Raw genomic sequence first — 17270 nt, forward strand, 5'->3', positions numbered from 1 at the left:
TGTGTGGTACAATTTGGTCTCTGGTCCCTTTTACACGTTTGTGTGCCTCTCTGGTGATAAGGGTGAGTGCATCATGTGGAACCATGACTGTGAGTGGGAATCTAGGACAATAACAACAGATTTATTAATTGCAAATATAGCTGCAGCAACAGTTTTTTGTTTTTTTAGGCAAGGTGGAAGCCCTCTCTCTACTGCAACTAGTCTGGAGAAAAAAATAAGCAACAAATCTGTAAGAAATGTTATTATTCTGAGCGAGAACAGATTGTGAAAATCCATATTTCTCATGTAGGAAGGGTGTAAAGGATTGATTATGGTCAGGAAACCTTGTTACAGGAGACAACAGTGTCTGCTTCATCTTGTTAAATAGCTCATCAGCTTTATGTGACCAAGTACAGCCTTGAGTACAGACTGAGGATTTAGATATATCTTGGAGAAAGGATCCGTGTACAGCTAAATACTGTGTCTTCCAGATACTGGACCACATTCTGATACAACTGAGTTTGTTTAGTGACCCTTTACAGACAAAACCTTGAGAAAGACAACAGTGTCAACCTCACAAGCAGAAGCAGAGGGAGAAGGATAAGCTAAAAGGAAATTATCTACATATCGTATCAACGTGGAACCTCTTGGAAATTAAATATCTTTGAAATCATTGTGTAAGGCACAAGAAAAAGATTGTAGGTGATTTCACTGTACCCTTGAGGTTATCTTGTCAAAGTATTTTATGTTTGGCATACAAGATGAATACCTTCTCTCTTTTCCTGAAAAGGATGATACTATTAAATTCCTTGGCAGGGAGGCATTCTGTTTTAGTAATGTCTGCACTGGCTTCTCAATTTTTAATCAAACCAACATCATTAGAGGAAGAAGTCCCTACTAATGGGGGACACTGGACACTTTTCTATCATGGACCTTTCCTTTTTATTCAGTCTTTGCTTGGTTGTGATCTATAAAGATGCTAGCACAGCTGTTGTGTTATGTGGGTTAGTTTCTAAAAAGGACGCCATCTGGTGGGCAGTAGATGGTATAGTTTAGTCTACATAAATCTTATCCTGGTAAATTTACAGGTGTGGTGTCTGACAAAAGAAAGGAGTGAGAGGTTTTGAAACTTGACACGCTTTCAGTGAAAGGTCCTATAGATAGTAGGCTCAGATACAGGTAGACATATGGGAATGCCTTCAACCTCCACAGCTCTTACACTTTCTGCCAAGAACTATGATGATTTCCCATTTACATTTACCACTAAATTAGGTACTTCATTTGTTTTTGCCAACTTAATTAGTGGAGCCTGGGCTAAATTAACTTGTGATTCAATTTGGTCAGGGTCATGGCAGCTCCATTGGTTGTGCTTCCCAGTTGTCTACTCAATGGAGGTGCTGTAGGCAGGGTACATTTTGGATTATCCTTCAGTAATTTGGCTCACCACAATAGAAACAGACTTGTGGTCTCTTTTGAGTACTCCTCTGTTACTGTGTCCTCTTCTGCCACTGCATCCTCTTCTGGAAGCTCCGCCCACATTAAGTGACAAATATTAACAAAACCCCAATAATATAAGATTAAATCGTTTGATTTACTATTCCTGTTTGTTTTTGTGCTTCCGGAAGGCTTATCCAGCAAAGTTTTGTTGTTTGTTGCTGTTTTTTCTGGTGCATTTTAATTTTCGCAGTAATTTAACTCTGTTAGTCACACTACTTTAGTTCTGTTGTGCTAGTTCAACTCTGCGTTGTGTATTTGTTCTTTTAGTTTTTGTTGCATTAGTTTAACTCTGTTAGTTTAACTGCATTGTCTTTTTTCATATTTGTGACATTTCTTTATCACAAGTTTCTTTACTACATTTTTCTCTTATTTATCATAAATGTTGTTCCTTCAATGTTATTTTTTGTTACAATTTTTAAGTGTTGTTTTTATCACAGACTATGGACTATCTCACAGTGTTCTCAACACTAGGGACCAACCTATGGCCCTATCCTAGGAATTATGCCTTACTGGCAACAACTTCTTCACTAATGATAAGTTGATTTACTCAAGAAGAGCGTCCTGTAGAAGAGCAAGTCAGATTCTCAGGCTAGGAAGAAACAGGCAATCTCACAACGAGGACCAAGTCCTAGGTTATGAAGTTCAAGCATTCCTATACATCTTAGCAACCATCCTTAACCTTTCACAACCACACAGCAAACTTACTTAAAATTCGGATCATGGTCCCCCTTCTTTGGCACTCCAATTCAAAGACCTCCAACAATACACAGCAACAATAATTAGGTTTTCAAAAGGACCTTTACCTCTGATATTTGGTTATCATGTTACTGGCGTGCTCTGGAAAAGGAGTCTCCGTGGAAGGTCTGTTGCCATCCAGGTCATGGCACCATTTGTTTTTTTATGATCAAATGTTTTATTTTATTTTAAGGAAAAGTATAAACATACAAAATGTGGAAGAGAAGAGAAGAGAAGAGAAGAGAAGAGAAGAGAAGAGAAGAGAAAAAAAAACAACAAAAAAACACAAACTGGTATATGCACATATTATATAGGCATATATACATATACACATAAACAACCAACTAAGATAAAATAATAATAATAATAATAATAATAATAATAATAATAATAATAATAATAATAAATAAATAAAAATACATATATATATATATATATATATATATATATATATATATATATATATATATATATATATATACAAATCATGTAGATTTTGGAATATAAAATAAAGATATATATATATCTTTATTTTATATTCCAAAATCTACATGAATACATTTTCAAATGAGAGATAAATCTTGCTTTATAGGAAATTATCTCCTTTATAAATCATGTCAGTATCCATGAAAAACACCTGAACTTAGATTTTGGTGGGCTTAATGGGTAGACTTACCTTAACAATTGAAAACATTTGTTAGAAAATTAGAAAAGTAATCAAAACGTAATGACATGTAATAAGTTACATTAATTTGATTAAGTAATTGAAATAGTTACATTACTTATTACATTTTAAATAGGATAACTAGTAATCTGTAACCTATTACATTTCTAAACTAACCTTCCCAACCTGGGTCTGGAAGGCATATTTAAAGCCCCTTATTTGTGTATTGGGGGCAATACACCGCCTGCAGGGCAGTGTTCAGGGCAGTAAAACCCTTTCCAATGCACGTCATGTCCTCAACCGGTGTCTCACTCTAAATAGTCCGTCTTACTCGGGATTGCTTTTAACTAACCGGGTTAAAATCTACTTTTAAAACTGCTAACCCGATGCATTTTGTCTTATTACATCCCATGATTTAAATAAAACAGCGTAATTTCTGTCTACGCCTTGAAGACGTCAAAGTGTCGGTGGGCGTATCAACCCACCTAGTGCACCGGATGCACCACCTGGTGGTGGTGGTGACTAGCTTCATTTTTTCTCTTCCTCAGGGGTGGTGGCCGCTGTTTTGCTTCATAGCTTCCCGATCAGCCCGACGAAAGCATGGGAATGTAGCGAGGGGAATTTCAGTGTAAACTTGTGTAAAAAGTGCTCGATAAGTTTCTGTAAGTTTCCCCGACTAGCTGTTCCACATCTTAGGAGCTCCGCTGTACCGTCGAAGGCCGATTGAGAGACGCTGTTTTGGGACATTTCTCCCCCGACAGACCCCGGACAAAGGAAAAGAGTTACCGCTAACGTTAGCTGGCTCCCGGGCTAACTTAGCATTCCTCTAGCTGCGGCGCAATGCAGGCCATAAAGTGTGTCGTTGTCGGGGACGGGTGAGTCAACTTAATCCAGCTGACTACTAGTTTGTGACTCACATTTAGTGTTTAACTTGACGCCCAAATGACCAAGTATAACATCTGCTAAATACGGTGTGAACATAACCAGCATTTTACTTCAGATTTTCCCCAAAACGGGTAAAGTTAGCTAACAAGTTTCAACTTTAACTACCTGTTTATGTCACATGGGTATAATTAAATAACTACAATAGTTTTTATATAACGCGAATTATTTGCTTATATACAGTGACTTTCGCTGTGATAACGCTATCAAAACAGCTCGTATGAATGATTGTTTTCCTCAGTGTTGGGTGAGTCAGACATCACCGTGCAGCTCACCTATCCCTGAAAAACCTGAGTTTAAACTTAAATTTGGCAATAGTTGCTCTCCAGTTGAGTAATTGGTGGGGTTTAAGCTGCTTGTTTGTGTCATTTAGTGCAGTAGTATTTAGCTGCAGTGAGTAATGAAGTGTTGTGTTACTCATGCGGCATGTTTTCAGCATCTGAAAAAGTTAAAAATTAAATCAGAAATGCTCGGTGTGCAATGGCTAACCTTTGACAGAAGATTAAACAATGAGCTCCGGCAGTGGTTCAGATGCGTAATGATATGTGGGAGGTTAAACACACTCATAACTTCTTGTTCTGGGTGTGGTGGATGCCGCAGCAGCAGAGTCATTGATGGGCCAATGTCTATGTCTACTTTATTTTCGTTTTCGATCAAGGAAATCATTACAGGAAATACGATTTATACACAAAATTAGGTCACGTAGTAGTTGAAGTCATTGAAAGCATCTGATTTGGTTAATTCACCTCCTTTATAGTGATCTTGCAGTTTTGTTTTCAGATTTTGTGAAGCCAGTTCAAAGTAAGGGAGGACTGTAGTTCATTTAAACAGTGTTGGGATTTAAACTAGGAGGCAATCCTGGTAATCATTTATTGTCATTTTATGAGGAACCAACCTTTGGTTAGAGCTTCATAAATGTTTGTTGGTGTGGAATTATTGTACAATAGTAAACTAAATAACTTTGAGTTTTTGTGACTTTGATCACAAAAAACACTGAGTCAGAATATGTACATCTTTATTGACATGTTTTACTATCTTGACATTTAATATAGAAAACCACAGATTAAATTATAATGAGAATGATGGTTAGTTGCACACTTGGTGTTTACCTACTAAGGTGAATGCTGGTTAAGATCGAGACCCAGTAGTGAAAAAGGAAAAAATGTCTTTTGGGGGTCGGATTGTTAATACTTAAAAGTATTTTTTCCTCTTCTTCACCCCTCCAGAGCTGTGGGTAAGACCTGCCTGCTCATCAGCTACACCACCAATGCCTTTCCAGGAGAGTACATCCCCACAGTGTGAGTATCTAAGGCTGTTACCCTGCCTGAATTTTTTTAATGCATGACTCAAGCCATTCATTACCTGTCTCCATGCTGATTTCAGTCCTTCACTCAAAGCATAGATGAAGGTGACATCTTATTCCTCGCTTTTCGAGATATAAATTTGGTTTGCTTGCAGAACAGATTACGAATCACTGCTGTGGACTGTGACTAAGCTTGCAAAACAGCCAGGAAACTAGATAATGCGGGCAGTTTAGAGGAAAGCTTGCTCCATATCTGATCCTAGACCAGCTGTGGTGACTATGTAGATTTTATCACTGTGGTATTGCAAGGCTTTGGTCCAGCAGAGCCAGATTGTGATGAGTAATTTTCAGCCTTTGAGGCAAAGCAGCCCAACAGATAATTAAGAACTAGTTTTACACTTTTAGACTTGTGTGTTGTTGTGTTAATTGCCTACCAGGTTTGACGTCAGGGTTTACTTTAAATGAGGCCTTTAGCTCATTTTGATTTTACCACTTCCATCAGGTTCGACAACTACTCCGCCAATGTTATGGTGGATGGGAAGCCAGTGAATCTGGGCCTTTGGGATACGGCAGGACAGGAAGACTACGACAGACTCCGCCCACTTTCCTACCCACAGACGGTACAATAAAAGAACAGTCACACAATGCTGTATTAAATGACACCTGTTGTGATTGTGTGACATGCAGTAGTGAATTTTGATCTTATTGGTGTCCTTACATAATCCATTTGGAGAGTTAGGGTGTGCTGAATGAAATAAGGAAGTCGAGATATTTTTTACACTACTCAAGGAAGTGATTGTTAAAGGTGGTGTGATTGCATTGTTTCTTTTTCTTACCAGGATGTGTTTCTCATCTGCTTTTCGCTTGTGAGTCCGGCCTCGTTTGAAAACGTCCGTGCCAAGGTGAGTGAATGCAGTGACTGCATGGTTTTAAAAAAGAGTGATAGAGTGAGTGCTTTAGGATGTGATAAGATGCAATTTGATTTTGATGAGCACAACTTGGATGTCTTTAGTTTTTCGTCAGGGGTGACCCAGACTCATTTTCACTCATATTATTGGTTTCTGCTGAAAATCCAAGTGAAGTCATCAGTTATGTAATTCTTTAACCCTTGTTACTTAAATTTGAAGCTTGTTTTTGTCCATGTCAAATAATGTAATGTTTTAATTAGTCACATTATTGGCTTGAGAGATTCTGTGTCATGAAGCGAGATGAGTGGACATCTTTGGACATAAATTAGGGTATCTGGTGCTACAATGCTAATCCAGTTTCACTGCAAAGCTAACTGGCTCCAAAAATGCTCAGATTGTAAATAGAGAAACAAATAATGACAGCAGTGTGTTGATAATAAAGTTAGCACAGAGTGACATGTTTAGAGCTCAGTTTATTTCGCTTCCCATGGTACTTATGTCCAATATATAAGAAGTCCAGACAGGGTTTAAAACTGATTTTGCTCTGAGTTCAGAAATAAAGTTAACCCTGATAAATTCCATTCCTATTTTACTGTTAATTGCACAGACTTGTTTTCCTTCCTGGCAATAATTTGCCCTCGGCCAGCGTTTACCGTCTTATCCATCACAGAAGCACAGGGTAACAGACAACTTGCATATAAAATCTTTATACACTCAATTAGAGGATGACGGTTAATGCAACTCCTACCAGTCCAGCTGAGTCTGCACACTGCACATTAGCTCCCAATAAATAATAAATGTAACACTTTAGATAAAGCTTCTGAAACATAGTTATCTTACTTGAAGCCTTATGTGCGCAGTTAGATTATCTGGTTTTTGTCTGTTACTATGGCGACAGAAACAGCCAGACTCTTAAGTGCATTTCTTCTTCTTAATTGTTTGTTCACCATGAGACAAATGGAAGATAAATTGCAGTGACTCATTTTTCTATGCTCAGTCTAGACTCGCTAATGCTGTAAATGCTGGCCATATCCGATAAGGAATATATATGAATTCCCAAACTTACTTTTAGTCATTTATTTTGAGATTTTGGTCTTCATATTACATCTATACTTTTTATTTATTATTCTAGTTGTGTCATCATACTGTACATCCTTTACTTGGTTGAATGTCATATCTGCTTTAAGCATATTTCCCCATGTGCCCCAACAGCATCCTAACCCTAACCCGTCCCCATAGCTGCTTTTTAGTAGCTAAATTAATCATAGATTTTTTATTATTATTTATTATTATTACAATTTTTTATAAAATGTTCAAGATAACACACACAAGTTTGGAAAGTTATCCCCATCTCCTCACTGTCATATTCTCTGTGCAGTGGTACCCTGAGGTGAGACACCATTGTCCCAACACTCCCATCATCCTTGTGGGCACCAAGTTGGATCTGAGAGATGACAAGGACACTATGGAGAAGCTGAAGGAGAAGAAACTCTCTCCGATCACCTATCCCCAAGGCCTGGCGATGGCCAAAGAGATTGGTAACACTTACCTGAGTTTTCTCTGACAGAGAAGATGTCACAATTATTTCAGGAACATTTAAAAAACGTATAATCCTAAATCTCTCTCTGTACTACTCCCACAGGCTCCGTGAAGTACCTAGAGTGCTCAGCCCTGACTCAACGTGGCCTTAAAACTGTGTTCGACGAGGCCATCCGGGCCGTCCTCTGCCCTCCACCCGTGAAGAAGAAGGGGAAGAAGTGTAGTCTCCTCTAAGACTTCCTCCACTGGAACGGTTACAGGGGAACATGACCGCTAGTGGTTAGGGTGGCTAAAGACACAGGAGAAACACACCAGTATACACACGATAACAATGTACTTCAGATTCTTTCCTTCCATACGTGTAGCTACAGCAGTTATACCAACCATTTCCATGAAGAATTTGACATAGGGTCAGATTTAGGAGAAGGAGTTGGAAGATTATAGACCCTAGTTTTTTTTTCTTAACATCGTATACTGTCTAGACAAGACTATGAAATTACGAAATTCTTGAGGCCTTCTAAACATGGATTGGATTTTTTTTTTTTTTTATGTAAAAATGGACCGTGGAATGTTTTCAATTTGTTCTTCCACTGGTTGTCCTCCTTTTTTGTTTACAGTCTCGGTTGTTTGTCTCGAGTGGAAGAAATATTGCCAAATACATTCTGCAGACCCACTGTATTTTAGTCGATAAGAAAACCTTTGTTCTATTGTCTCAAACACACTACACCTTCAAAACTACAGTTGACCATTCGCTGTTGTGTGCTGCTGTTTGTTCAGCTCCATGATCGATGGCATCTTATTAAATTCCATTTTTGCGAGTGCAGTCACGTGTCATCGCACTGTCAAACAAGGAACTTGAAGTAACCATCTGTGAAGTTCTTTTTTTTTTGCCTCAAATAACTGTTCATGTATCATAATCTCTTATCAGTAGTTAGTTTTTTCAATCCTAGCACGTGATTTATGTAAATTCATTCTCATGGATTGAGTGACGCCTGAGATATACTGAAAATTCAGACCGGGAACAGGTCTGCTGACACCAACAGTGCTATTAATCCCCGAAAAATCAAAACGATCCAGTATTTTATGTGTTTGGCTCCCACTGGACCTGTCAGGTTTATGGTTGTTTTTTTTTGTTTTGTTTTTTTTTTCTTTTACCGCATTTCCCTAGAAGTGTCTCAACTGTATAGCCCAAGAGTGCAAAGCTGACAACTTTATTAGATATCAGATTAGAACTGTGTAGGTGTTTTGGTGGCGGGGAACAAGAGCACCTTTAATGCTCTGTGGGCATTTATCAGAAACCTTTTGTGCAGCACATTTGATTTTTTTTAAATAGCATCACTACTGGCTAAGCAATGTCACTATCACTAAAAAGAGCATTTATGCCTGCTAATAACAGTAACAAAGCTACTGTCGGTTATGGTGTAGTATACAGTGTACTTATCTTTTTGTTATAATCATGTGATTGACCATTTTGTATCTTTCTTCACAGAAGTTACACTTCACTCACTGTATTGTTAAACTAACACTATGAATATCCTTTGTTTATTACCTCTACAGTTAACGCTACCTTAATCTCCCTACAAGCCTAGCTTTTTGTAATTAATGCTGATAGCATGTATGTGCAACATATACTGAAAACTAAGATTAGAATTGCTACAGTTATATTTTTTGCCTATTTACAAAATGTATTTGAACTACTAGATCAGGGGTTAAGTACATGTTGCTCATCTGTATTGTATTCAGACATCAAGCTGTGCTTTAATTCAAGCCAATGTTGTGACTCTTTAGTTTTATGGAAAAAAGCTATTGTCACTTTTTGAAAAAGCCAATAAATTCCAATAAAACTGAAACTCTGTTCTGCCTCTCTGTCAACACAACACAACTTCAGTTACCACCTGGATGCAACAGTTTTAACATTAGCACTAAAAATGAGAAAATACGACTGACTAACTTATTTTGTCTGACAGTAAATACTTGACTCAGACCATCCTATGAAATGCACAGGACAATGAAATGAAAAAGCTAAATAAATGGGTAAGGAATGCAGATGCTTCCACATAGATGCACTGCATGGTACAGTTAAGTAATTAACATCCAATCATGTATGCTGATTTTGTATGAAGAGGGAAAGATTTAGGAGGGTTCATTGTTGGGGCACAGATGTCTCAACTGGATGGTGTTTCAACAGGACCAGTTAAGTGATGTCTACAACATTAATGATTGACAGAATTTAAACTAATGTGTTAAACGGTGCACTCCACCAATATCATCAAAAAAACAAATGAGGCACTATCTTTTTGCCAGTAAAAAAATGTGTGTAATGGCAACATTGATATTACAGAGGTTGATTACAGCTAAGCTTTTTAAATAATTATTGCATCAGCTATAGAATGTAAGCTCAGTAAAGTCACACATTTTAATACAAGTGTGGACTTCTTACATTGAATGTAACATTAGCTAAAACACTTCATTTTTCATTATTGTAATTGGATTTTGATTCACCCAACTACACAAAAAAATAACAGTTCCGGAGGTATTTGAGTATCTGTCAGCCAAATCTGGCAATACAGTTAGCAACAGAAAGCCAAAGTTCACACATCACACAGTTAGGATCATTGTATCAACTATAATCATACTGCCCACATATGAGGGCAAAAAAACAAACCCAAAACCATTTCAAATCATTTTGCAAGAAAAATCATCAGACAGTCATTTCAACATAATTGACAATTTATCAACCTACAAGGTTTTTATAATACATAAGGCCAGAAACAAAACCTGAAACCTTAAATTAAAATTTTCTCAGTCTTCATACGAACACTTTGACACTATTTTTGTGTATCTAAGGCATTTTTTTATAGTCAGTCCTCAACCAGACGTCAGTCATCCTGCAGTAGTTCAGGAATCCACAAATCGTAACATTGTCCCTGAAGTTGTAGGTATACTGGAAAGAAAACAACACATAATTCAGTAAACTAAGTTTTGCAACACATTCATGTATATAACCAGTTTTCCAATGACCAAAGATTAAAAAAAAAAAAAAAAAAAAAAAAATTAAGTATTTTTTTAAGACATCCATGTATTTTTGTTTTACCTTTCTACCAGCTCTGCACCAATAATGTCATGAATATGGTATTTCATGTGGAATTTCACTTGTGAGGTTGTTCGTCGCTCCTCCAGCTCTGCCTTTAAGACTTCACTATATTTGGATTTCTTCACCATGCCGAGCACAGCTTTACGACCTAAGAGGAGAACGCAGAGAGATGGTCAGAAACAAACAATGCATTTCATTAGCAAGACACTGTCAATGACCCAGGGAAACGAGAGACATCTAGATGAGACTCTTAAACCCCACCTTGTATAAAGTACTTGGTGAATTTGCCAGAGTTTGGAATGGAGAGCCACCAGCTACCCGCGTCCCTCACAGTCAAGACCCCCGACTTCACCAGCTGCCTAGTGGTCAGAAAATAAAAGGAAGTGCTGATCCTTCAAAAATGATAAGTCTGAGGTCTCACACAAAAGTATTAACACATGCTGCAAATGTATAGAAGAGCTTGAAACAAGAAACTAAAAACCCTGAAAAGGTTCAACTTAAAGTCCACTGTGGGAGTTGAATCTTTCAAACAATGGATTTTGGAAGTAAACTCCAGTTATTGCGATACTATTTCACAGAGCAAGACAAAAAAGAAAAATGATGAGGGTTTTTTTTCTCCCATACGTTATCTCAGAGTCTGTGAAGAGGAACTCTCTGATCATCTTGTCTTTGCTGAAGCTCAGATCTGTACAAGGCGACAACACTTTCTCCAAGAACTTCTCTACTGTCCCTCGTGTCTGTCTGCCCTCCTCTCCTGCCAACACTTTGGCCTTGTAGTCTGAGGCGAAAACCAGCCCGAAAGCTTCTGCATCAAACCCAAGCTGGAACATGAGCAGTTCTCCTTGTTCACGCAGTTTATTCTGTGAACCATAAGGAAGAGTAAAGATTGTTTTCACATTCAGATCAAAGGAAATGGTTAAATTAAAATGTCTTGTGCCACAAAAAATGCTTCTTACCACCTCCTTGTCCACCATAGTTTTGTCATTGTGTATGCTGTACAGTTGGTGTTTGAGCACAAGTTGAGGCAAAGTGTCATTGAAGACTTTTCGGGGGAACAGTGTCATGATGTACGCCAACGTGGATCTGATGTCAGTTGGTCCTTTAAAGTAAAGGATGCAATGTGAATTTTATAACCTACATTGAGATTTTTTAACAAAACTGTAATAAGCTATGAAGTGAGCAGCTACAGCTACCTTCATCCTCATTGACAACTCCAAACTTGTGAGTGCCATTTCTTCTTTTCTTCACTTTGAAAGTGTCTGAAATCAGAGCCCGTTTCCTGTTCATACCTGGTGGAGAAATGCATGGCAAAGAAATGACGAACCCTGTGACCTGACAACAACTGAAATATCCACAAACACTAATATGAGGTTAATTCAGTAGCCAATCAGAAAAGTTACTGTTATATAATGGATCACGCCCTCTTGCTATGTAAACGCACAAAGTAGTTTAGCTGACTGTTGCTGACTTGCTGTTTTCTATTTGTATCCCCAGCAGAAACCCAACTCCTCTTAAACACTCGCAAATTATACCTTTACGGAAAACGCAGGCTGCCTTCAAATTTGGGCTTTAATTTATCCTTAATAGATCCATAATTTTGACAGGACACACAATTTGCCCAGACGTCTCCAGTTTAAACCTTATACAGTCTATGGTTTAAACACACTCGACCTGAGCGGTGTTATGTGGATATGTGTTCCCCTTTTAAACTAAGAGTAAATTGAGCTAATGCTACTAGCTACGTGTCACTGGGTCTGAACAATGAAGACACCAATATATATCTGACATGTTAAATCAGTTAAAAGCCTTACCTGGATAGCTACTAATGACAGAAATACTACTATTCGCATTGCTTTGGTCTCATTCAACACACCACACACTGTCCACAACTTCAACGGCTCCAGCAGACTTTAAAAAGCAGTCTCTTCTTCTTCTACTTCTTCTTCTTCGGAGCGTAATGGTGTCGCTCTACCGCCTCCCTCTGACTCCTAATCCTCCTCAATGTCCCGTAGTTCACACACGGCGACGACTAAGAGGGTTGGATGGATACATTATAGATGTGTTTGTTTAATATCTGTCATATTTTTTTAATATTATAGACAGAATTACATTAATTTAGTTTAATCTCTGCTCCACCCTCCGGAGCAGGAGGTGGCGGTAGCGCTTGTTGCCAACCACCGCGGAAAAAGTCAAGAAGAAGAGGAGGAAGCGGAAGGAGCGTTGTTTTGAGTTAGCGTTTGATGCTAGCTGGCAGCTAGAAGAAAAACAAACCTATTTTTTAGCAGTTGTTATGCTCACTTGTCGTATTTATATCAATCAAGAAAAAATGTTGCATCTTATGATAGCATTTTTTGACTCGAAGTCGTGTTTATTATCATGACTGACTGAGAATTGACACAAGTTCAGCTGATTTTGTCACTGAGGTATGTTAAATTAAAAATGTTTCGTACTTGCACAAACATGCATGTTGTATATAAATATTTACTCAACCAAAATATGTTATTTAGTGTTTGAGAGGGTTTTTCAGTACAGTGTAGTTATTTTATGTTCCACGTATTTCTTTCTACTGACAGCAAAATACTATGTTAGCAGAATTAAATTGACCTTCATGGAAACTGCATGCATGCAAATACTCATATACAGTATAAATAATTACATTTAAATATGCATATGCATTTTATTTACATATACGTTATGTACAGAAAACGTATTTACACAGACAGTACTCAAAAGGTGTTGCACTTAAATCAGAAAGATAACTTTATTGATCTGAGTGTGTCTGAAGTCTGCAGATAGTACTGTTAGCAGTTTGAAATAGGGTTGTTGCACATGAAGCTGCCTGCAATACAAAAGGTTTGTCAGGCCTCTTGTCTCAATAGATGAGGGATAGATTTTGGGCTGCAGTTGAACAAGACCACAACTGATGAGTGATGAACTATTTCATATTGATTTATTGCTCTTTTTACCAATAGGAAGCAATGGACCACCACAGATCCCACAATCCCACCTCCAGCTACCACAGCCAGTCATCGTACAAGAGACAGAGAGATGACACTGAAAGAAATCACAATGGAAATAAACACTTCAGACCAAACAACTACCACCATCAGTCTGGACCACCCTTGAGGCAAAACCCAGTCAGCCCTCAGGCTTTGAGCACAAGAAGGGAGCTGTATGAAAAAGACTTTCCTTTGTACAAACAGCCTGTGGAAGTGGGATGCTTTTCCCTCGACTCTAAGCGAAGATTCTTCAATGATAGCAGGCAGTTGAGATACTATGTGGAACCTGACAGAAATCCTAATTTTGACCTGCGTGATGGATACAAGGACCGCTTTATAAAGAGAGACGACAGTGTGAAGGAGAAGCTGGACCACATCCTGCGGTGGATCGTGGCCAACAAATCAAAGCTCATGACAAAGACGATGACCTCATCATGGTAAGTGTCATTCTTAGTTTATTGTTTCAATACTTTTTTACCTGTGCAGTGTTGTGTTTCCTGTTGGATGTATGTTCTTTGATCAACCTACACTTTTACCAGTGCTTTAGATCTCAACTTTGTGACATGGCGTGGTCATCTGACCAAGCTACTGACCACTCCTTACGAGACCCGGGAGGGCTGGTTGCTGGCGGTCACAAGGTTCAAGGGCACGCTTTACATCAGCGAAGTGGAAACAGAAACCGCTCGCAGGGAACGAGACAACCGCACTGAGAGGCATGAAGAGATGATGTACTGGGGATACAAGTTTGAGCAGTACACATGCACAGGTTGTTATTAACCACTGCTCAGCTATATTTCACAGGCATTTTCTGTCACATTAAAAATACATTTAGTCCAATATTTAATCATAGCTACAGAAGCCCATTGTAGGCAGAAAAATATAAGAAAATAAATGAAATGTTACAAATTACAAAATTAGAAGTAGTTGTAGTAGAGCTGGGCGATTATGGCAAAAACCAAAATCACGAATAATTGAACTTTTAACCTTGATTACGATTCATGAACGATTATCTCCACCCTTGATGAACAATGATGTATTTTCACAGTTTTTTTTGTTTTGTATTGTACACTGCCCTCACATGATATTTTGTGATATTATTGCACATGAGTATCTTTAGGGAGTGAAAGTAATGATGTTTTAAGGTGTTCACTTGATTAGAACTATGAAAAGATCATGGTTTGGGTTAAAATGATTACTGGAGACAAGTTTTAAAATTCACATCACACAACCCTCACAAAATGACTCTTCACTATCAGAGCAAGCTCCCAGGAACATCTCTCTCTTTGAAGCCAATTTGACATAGTGGTTAAAACACAGAATTACAACTTCTGGGTCTGATAGGGGCCCAAATAGCATTTCCAAGTAGCATTTCCACTTCCTAATCTAACAATACATTTGAGGGAGGTTTGGACTGAGACCAACAGTGCTTTAAAGCTTTGTCTCGTGCCACCACTTCCACTTCTAAGTCGTCCAATCAGAAGAATTTGATTTTAATCCACCTCATAATTATACCACCCCCAGAAATCCAGTTCTTTCATTTCACTGTGATTTACAGTGTGTATTTCTTAGTTTTATCTAACCATGCATATTTATTACTTTAAAATACCAAACTTTTCATGTGGTTGTCCAGCCTCTATTCATAGTGTATCAGTCTGTCTTGTGATATTACATTTGACATAAAAAACAAATCCTACAATGTGATAAGCAGATGTTTGAAAGACTTTGTCCATCCCGTAGATAACGTCCAGAGTTTACCTGACCCGGGTGGAGTGGTTAACACTAATGAGGCCTTCTGCACTGTGGTGCAAACTCGGCTGGCGGATCACAAGCTTCTGTTCTCTGGTGAGGTGGATTGCAGGGATAAAGATCCTAACGCTCCGGCTCCTCCTGCCTGCTACGTGGAGCTGAAGACCTCTGCAGAGATCTGCACCCCTAAACAACGCAGCAACCTCCACAGGTAACATGTTTGATGAGACAGCAACTCTTCACATAATTAACCTTTTCATATCGTGCTTGCATGTGTGTTTTTGGGTTTACCTACTCTCAGCTGTTTCAAAGTAAATTTTGTTGGGTGGTCCTCAGGTTCAAACTGCTAAAGTGGTGGGCACAGTCGTTCCTCCCTGGTGTCCCTCGTGTTGTAGCAGGTTTCCGGGATCATGACGGAGTGGTCATTGATGTAGAGACTTTTCACATCTCTAAGATTTCACATCTCATCAAGGTACAATGTGATGAATGATTGTTCATCAAAAATTATTTTGTCAATTTCTGCAGATAAAAGTAATTTGACATCAATAAATCTAAGCTTATGAGCTTTATTAACATATTTCTGTCTCCTATTTTCCTTTTTGGACAGAATGAATACAACTGCTGGAAACCAACAGTCTGTATGAACTTCTGCAGTGATTTCTTGTCTTTTGTGAAACAAGTGGTTACTGAGGACAATCCTGGGTGAGTTGCAATTATACGCACCCAATTCATTTTAAGTAAATTGTTAAATGCAGTGTATTTGTAACTCTGTGTGTTAATGAATCATTATTGTTTCCCTTCCAGTGTTGTGTATCTGTTCTCCTGGGAGCCCCGCAGAGATGTGACCTACTCAGTTCACAGAGACTCCCAGTATTCTTTCCTGCCACACTGGTATGTGGAGGAGATAACCAGTAGTCAAGACTCACAACATCAGTCCTGAGCTACAACTCATATATGATCAACTGGAACCGTTGATATATTGTTGTAAACCTCCAATGGAGGGTTCTTACTTACTCTTACAAAATACTTAAATTCACACAGGCTATGTGAATTAATTTAATGTCACTGATCACATACTACTACATGATCTTCTTGTTCATCTTTTACAATTAAATGTTTGGTTTTTTTCCACCTGGCATGTGGTGATTTTCAATAAAACAGTAATTACAGAGTGATGCAGATGTCATTTCTAAAACTTTTTTTTAATTATAACAATAATTTAAATCCCCCCCAAAAGACAAGTAGTTTATTTAAACAAAAAAATTAAAAAGACTGAATGTTTAAAAAAAACAAACAAACGTGGTGTAAATAAACATATTTGACTTCAAGTAAGTATTGCATCAGCAGTTACAAAGTCTTTTCATGTATACTGTTCAGACAGAACATTGAAGCAATGTCACATCCATTTCAAGAAATAGGACAAGTGGTTATTGGGACCTATTATGCTTATTTTTAGCCCTGTATCATTTTGGGACTCCATTAGAGTAGCTTTGCATGATTCACAGTTCAAAATGTTTTGTTATACTGGCCTTTCATGTAGTCCCTCAGCTCAACCTCTAACTCAAACAGGCAGTTTTAACTCCTGTCTTGTTAAGGCCCCCCTCCTGATGAGCCCACTCTGTTCTGATTGACCAGCTTTCAAGAAGACTCAGAGGGGCAGCACGTATCACAGTTGTTAAGTTACCACTGTGCTATGTGATGGAGAATCACAGCTCGTCGTGACTACCCCAAAAAATAATGGAAAAATGCCATAATGTTGGAGAAACAGAGCAGTGAACTTGCATGTTGTATGTGGAGCAGATGACAATATAAAGATATCCACCACAAGCTGATGTCAGCTCGGGCTGAAAGGGAAAAAAAAGGT

At 38.2% G+C, this 17270-nt stretch overlaps 3 protein-coding genes across 3 annotated transcripts; 2 read left to right on the forward strand and 1 right to left on the reverse strand.

The window, feature by feature from the left end:
- Positions 1–3418: 3418 nt before the first annotated feature.
- Positions 3419–9411, forward strand: LOC128378498 (ras-related C3 botulinum toxin substrate 1-like). The gene is made up of 6 exons (XM_053338044.1): positions 3419–3750; positions 5044–5115; positions 5623–5740; positions 5960–6022; positions 7407–7566; positions 7671–9411. Exons 1-6 carry the CDS (start codon positions 3716–3718, stop codon positions 7799–7801), a joined length of 579 nt encoding a protein of 192 aa, XP_053194019.1. The 5' UTR covers positions 3419–3715; the 3' UTR covers positions 7802–9411.
- Positions 9412–9969: 558 nt separating this feature from the next.
- On the reverse strand, positions 9970–12582 carry LOC128378495 (serine/threonine-protein kinase 19-like). The gene is made up of 7 exons (XM_053338041.1): positions 12473–12582; positions 11855–11950; positions 11618–11760; positions 11286–11521; positions 10923–11020; positions 10662–10809; positions 9970–10511 (listed from the first exon to the last, which is right to left on the reverse strand). The coding sequence occupies exons 2-7, from the start codon at positions 11946–11948 to the stop codon at positions 10466–10468; spliced, it is 765 nt and encodes a 254-aa protein (XP_053194016.1). The 5' UTR covers positions 11949–11950; positions 12473–12582; the 3' UTR covers positions 9970–10465.
- A 311-nt stretch (positions 12583–12893) lies between these two features.
- dxo (decapping exoribonuclease) lies at positions 12894–16536 on the forward strand. The gene is made up of 7 exons (XM_053338032.1): positions 12894–13084; positions 13634–14097; positions 14200–14426; positions 15398–15617; positions 15743–15878; positions 16014–16108; positions 16211–16536. Exons 2-7 carry the CDS (start codon positions 13640–13642, stop codon positions 16344–16346), a joined length of 1272 nt encoding a protein of 423 aa, XP_053194007.1. The 5' UTR covers positions 12894–13084; positions 13634–13639; the 3' UTR covers positions 16347–16536.
- Positions 16537–17270: the final 734 nt, after the last annotated feature.

Source organism: Scomber japonicus, chromosome 18 (assembly GCF_027409825.1).
Source record: "Scomber japonicus isolate fScoJap1 chromosome 18, fScoJap1.pri, whole genome shotgun sequence".
NCBI lineage: Eukaryota > Metazoa > Chordata > Actinopteri > Scombriformes > Scombridae > Scomber > Scomber japonicus.

Coding starts and splice junctions, on each gene's coding strand:
- LOC128378498 (XM_053338044.1), top strand. CDS start 3,716: ATGCAGGCCATAAAGTGTGTCGTTGTCGGGGACGG. Junction 3,751..5,043: donor TGTGTCGTTGTCGGGGACGG/GTGAGTCAACTT, acceptor TCACCCCTCCAG/AGCTGTGGGTAAGACCTGCC. Junction 6,023..7,406: donor TTGAAAACGTCCGTGCCAAG/GTGAGTGAATGC, acceptor TTCTCTGTGCAG/TGGTACCCTGAGGTGAGACA.
- dxo (XM_053338032.1), top strand. CDS start 13,640: ATGGACCACCACAGATCCCACAATCCCACCTCCAGCTACCACAGCCAG. Junction 14,098..14,199: donor AAGACGATGACCTCATCATG/GTAAGTGTCATT, acceptor CACTTTTACCAG/TGCTTTAGATCTCAACTTTG. Junction 15,618..15,742: donor CAACGCAGCAACCTCCACAG/GTAACATGTTTG, acceptor GGTGGTCCTCAG/GTTCAAACTGCTAAAGTGGT.
- LOC128378495 (XM_053338041.1), bottom strand. CDS start 11,948: ATGAACAGGAAACGGGCTCTGATTTCAGACACTTTCAAAGTGAAGAAA. Junction 10,810..10,922: donor CACCAAGTACTTTATACAAG/GTGGGGTTTAAG, acceptor TTCTCCTCTTAG/GTCGTAAAGCTGTGCTCGGC. Junction 10,512..10,661: donor GGTGCAGAGCTGGTAGAAAG/GTAAAACAAAAA, acceptor TTTTCTTTCCAG/TATACCTACAACTTCAGGGA.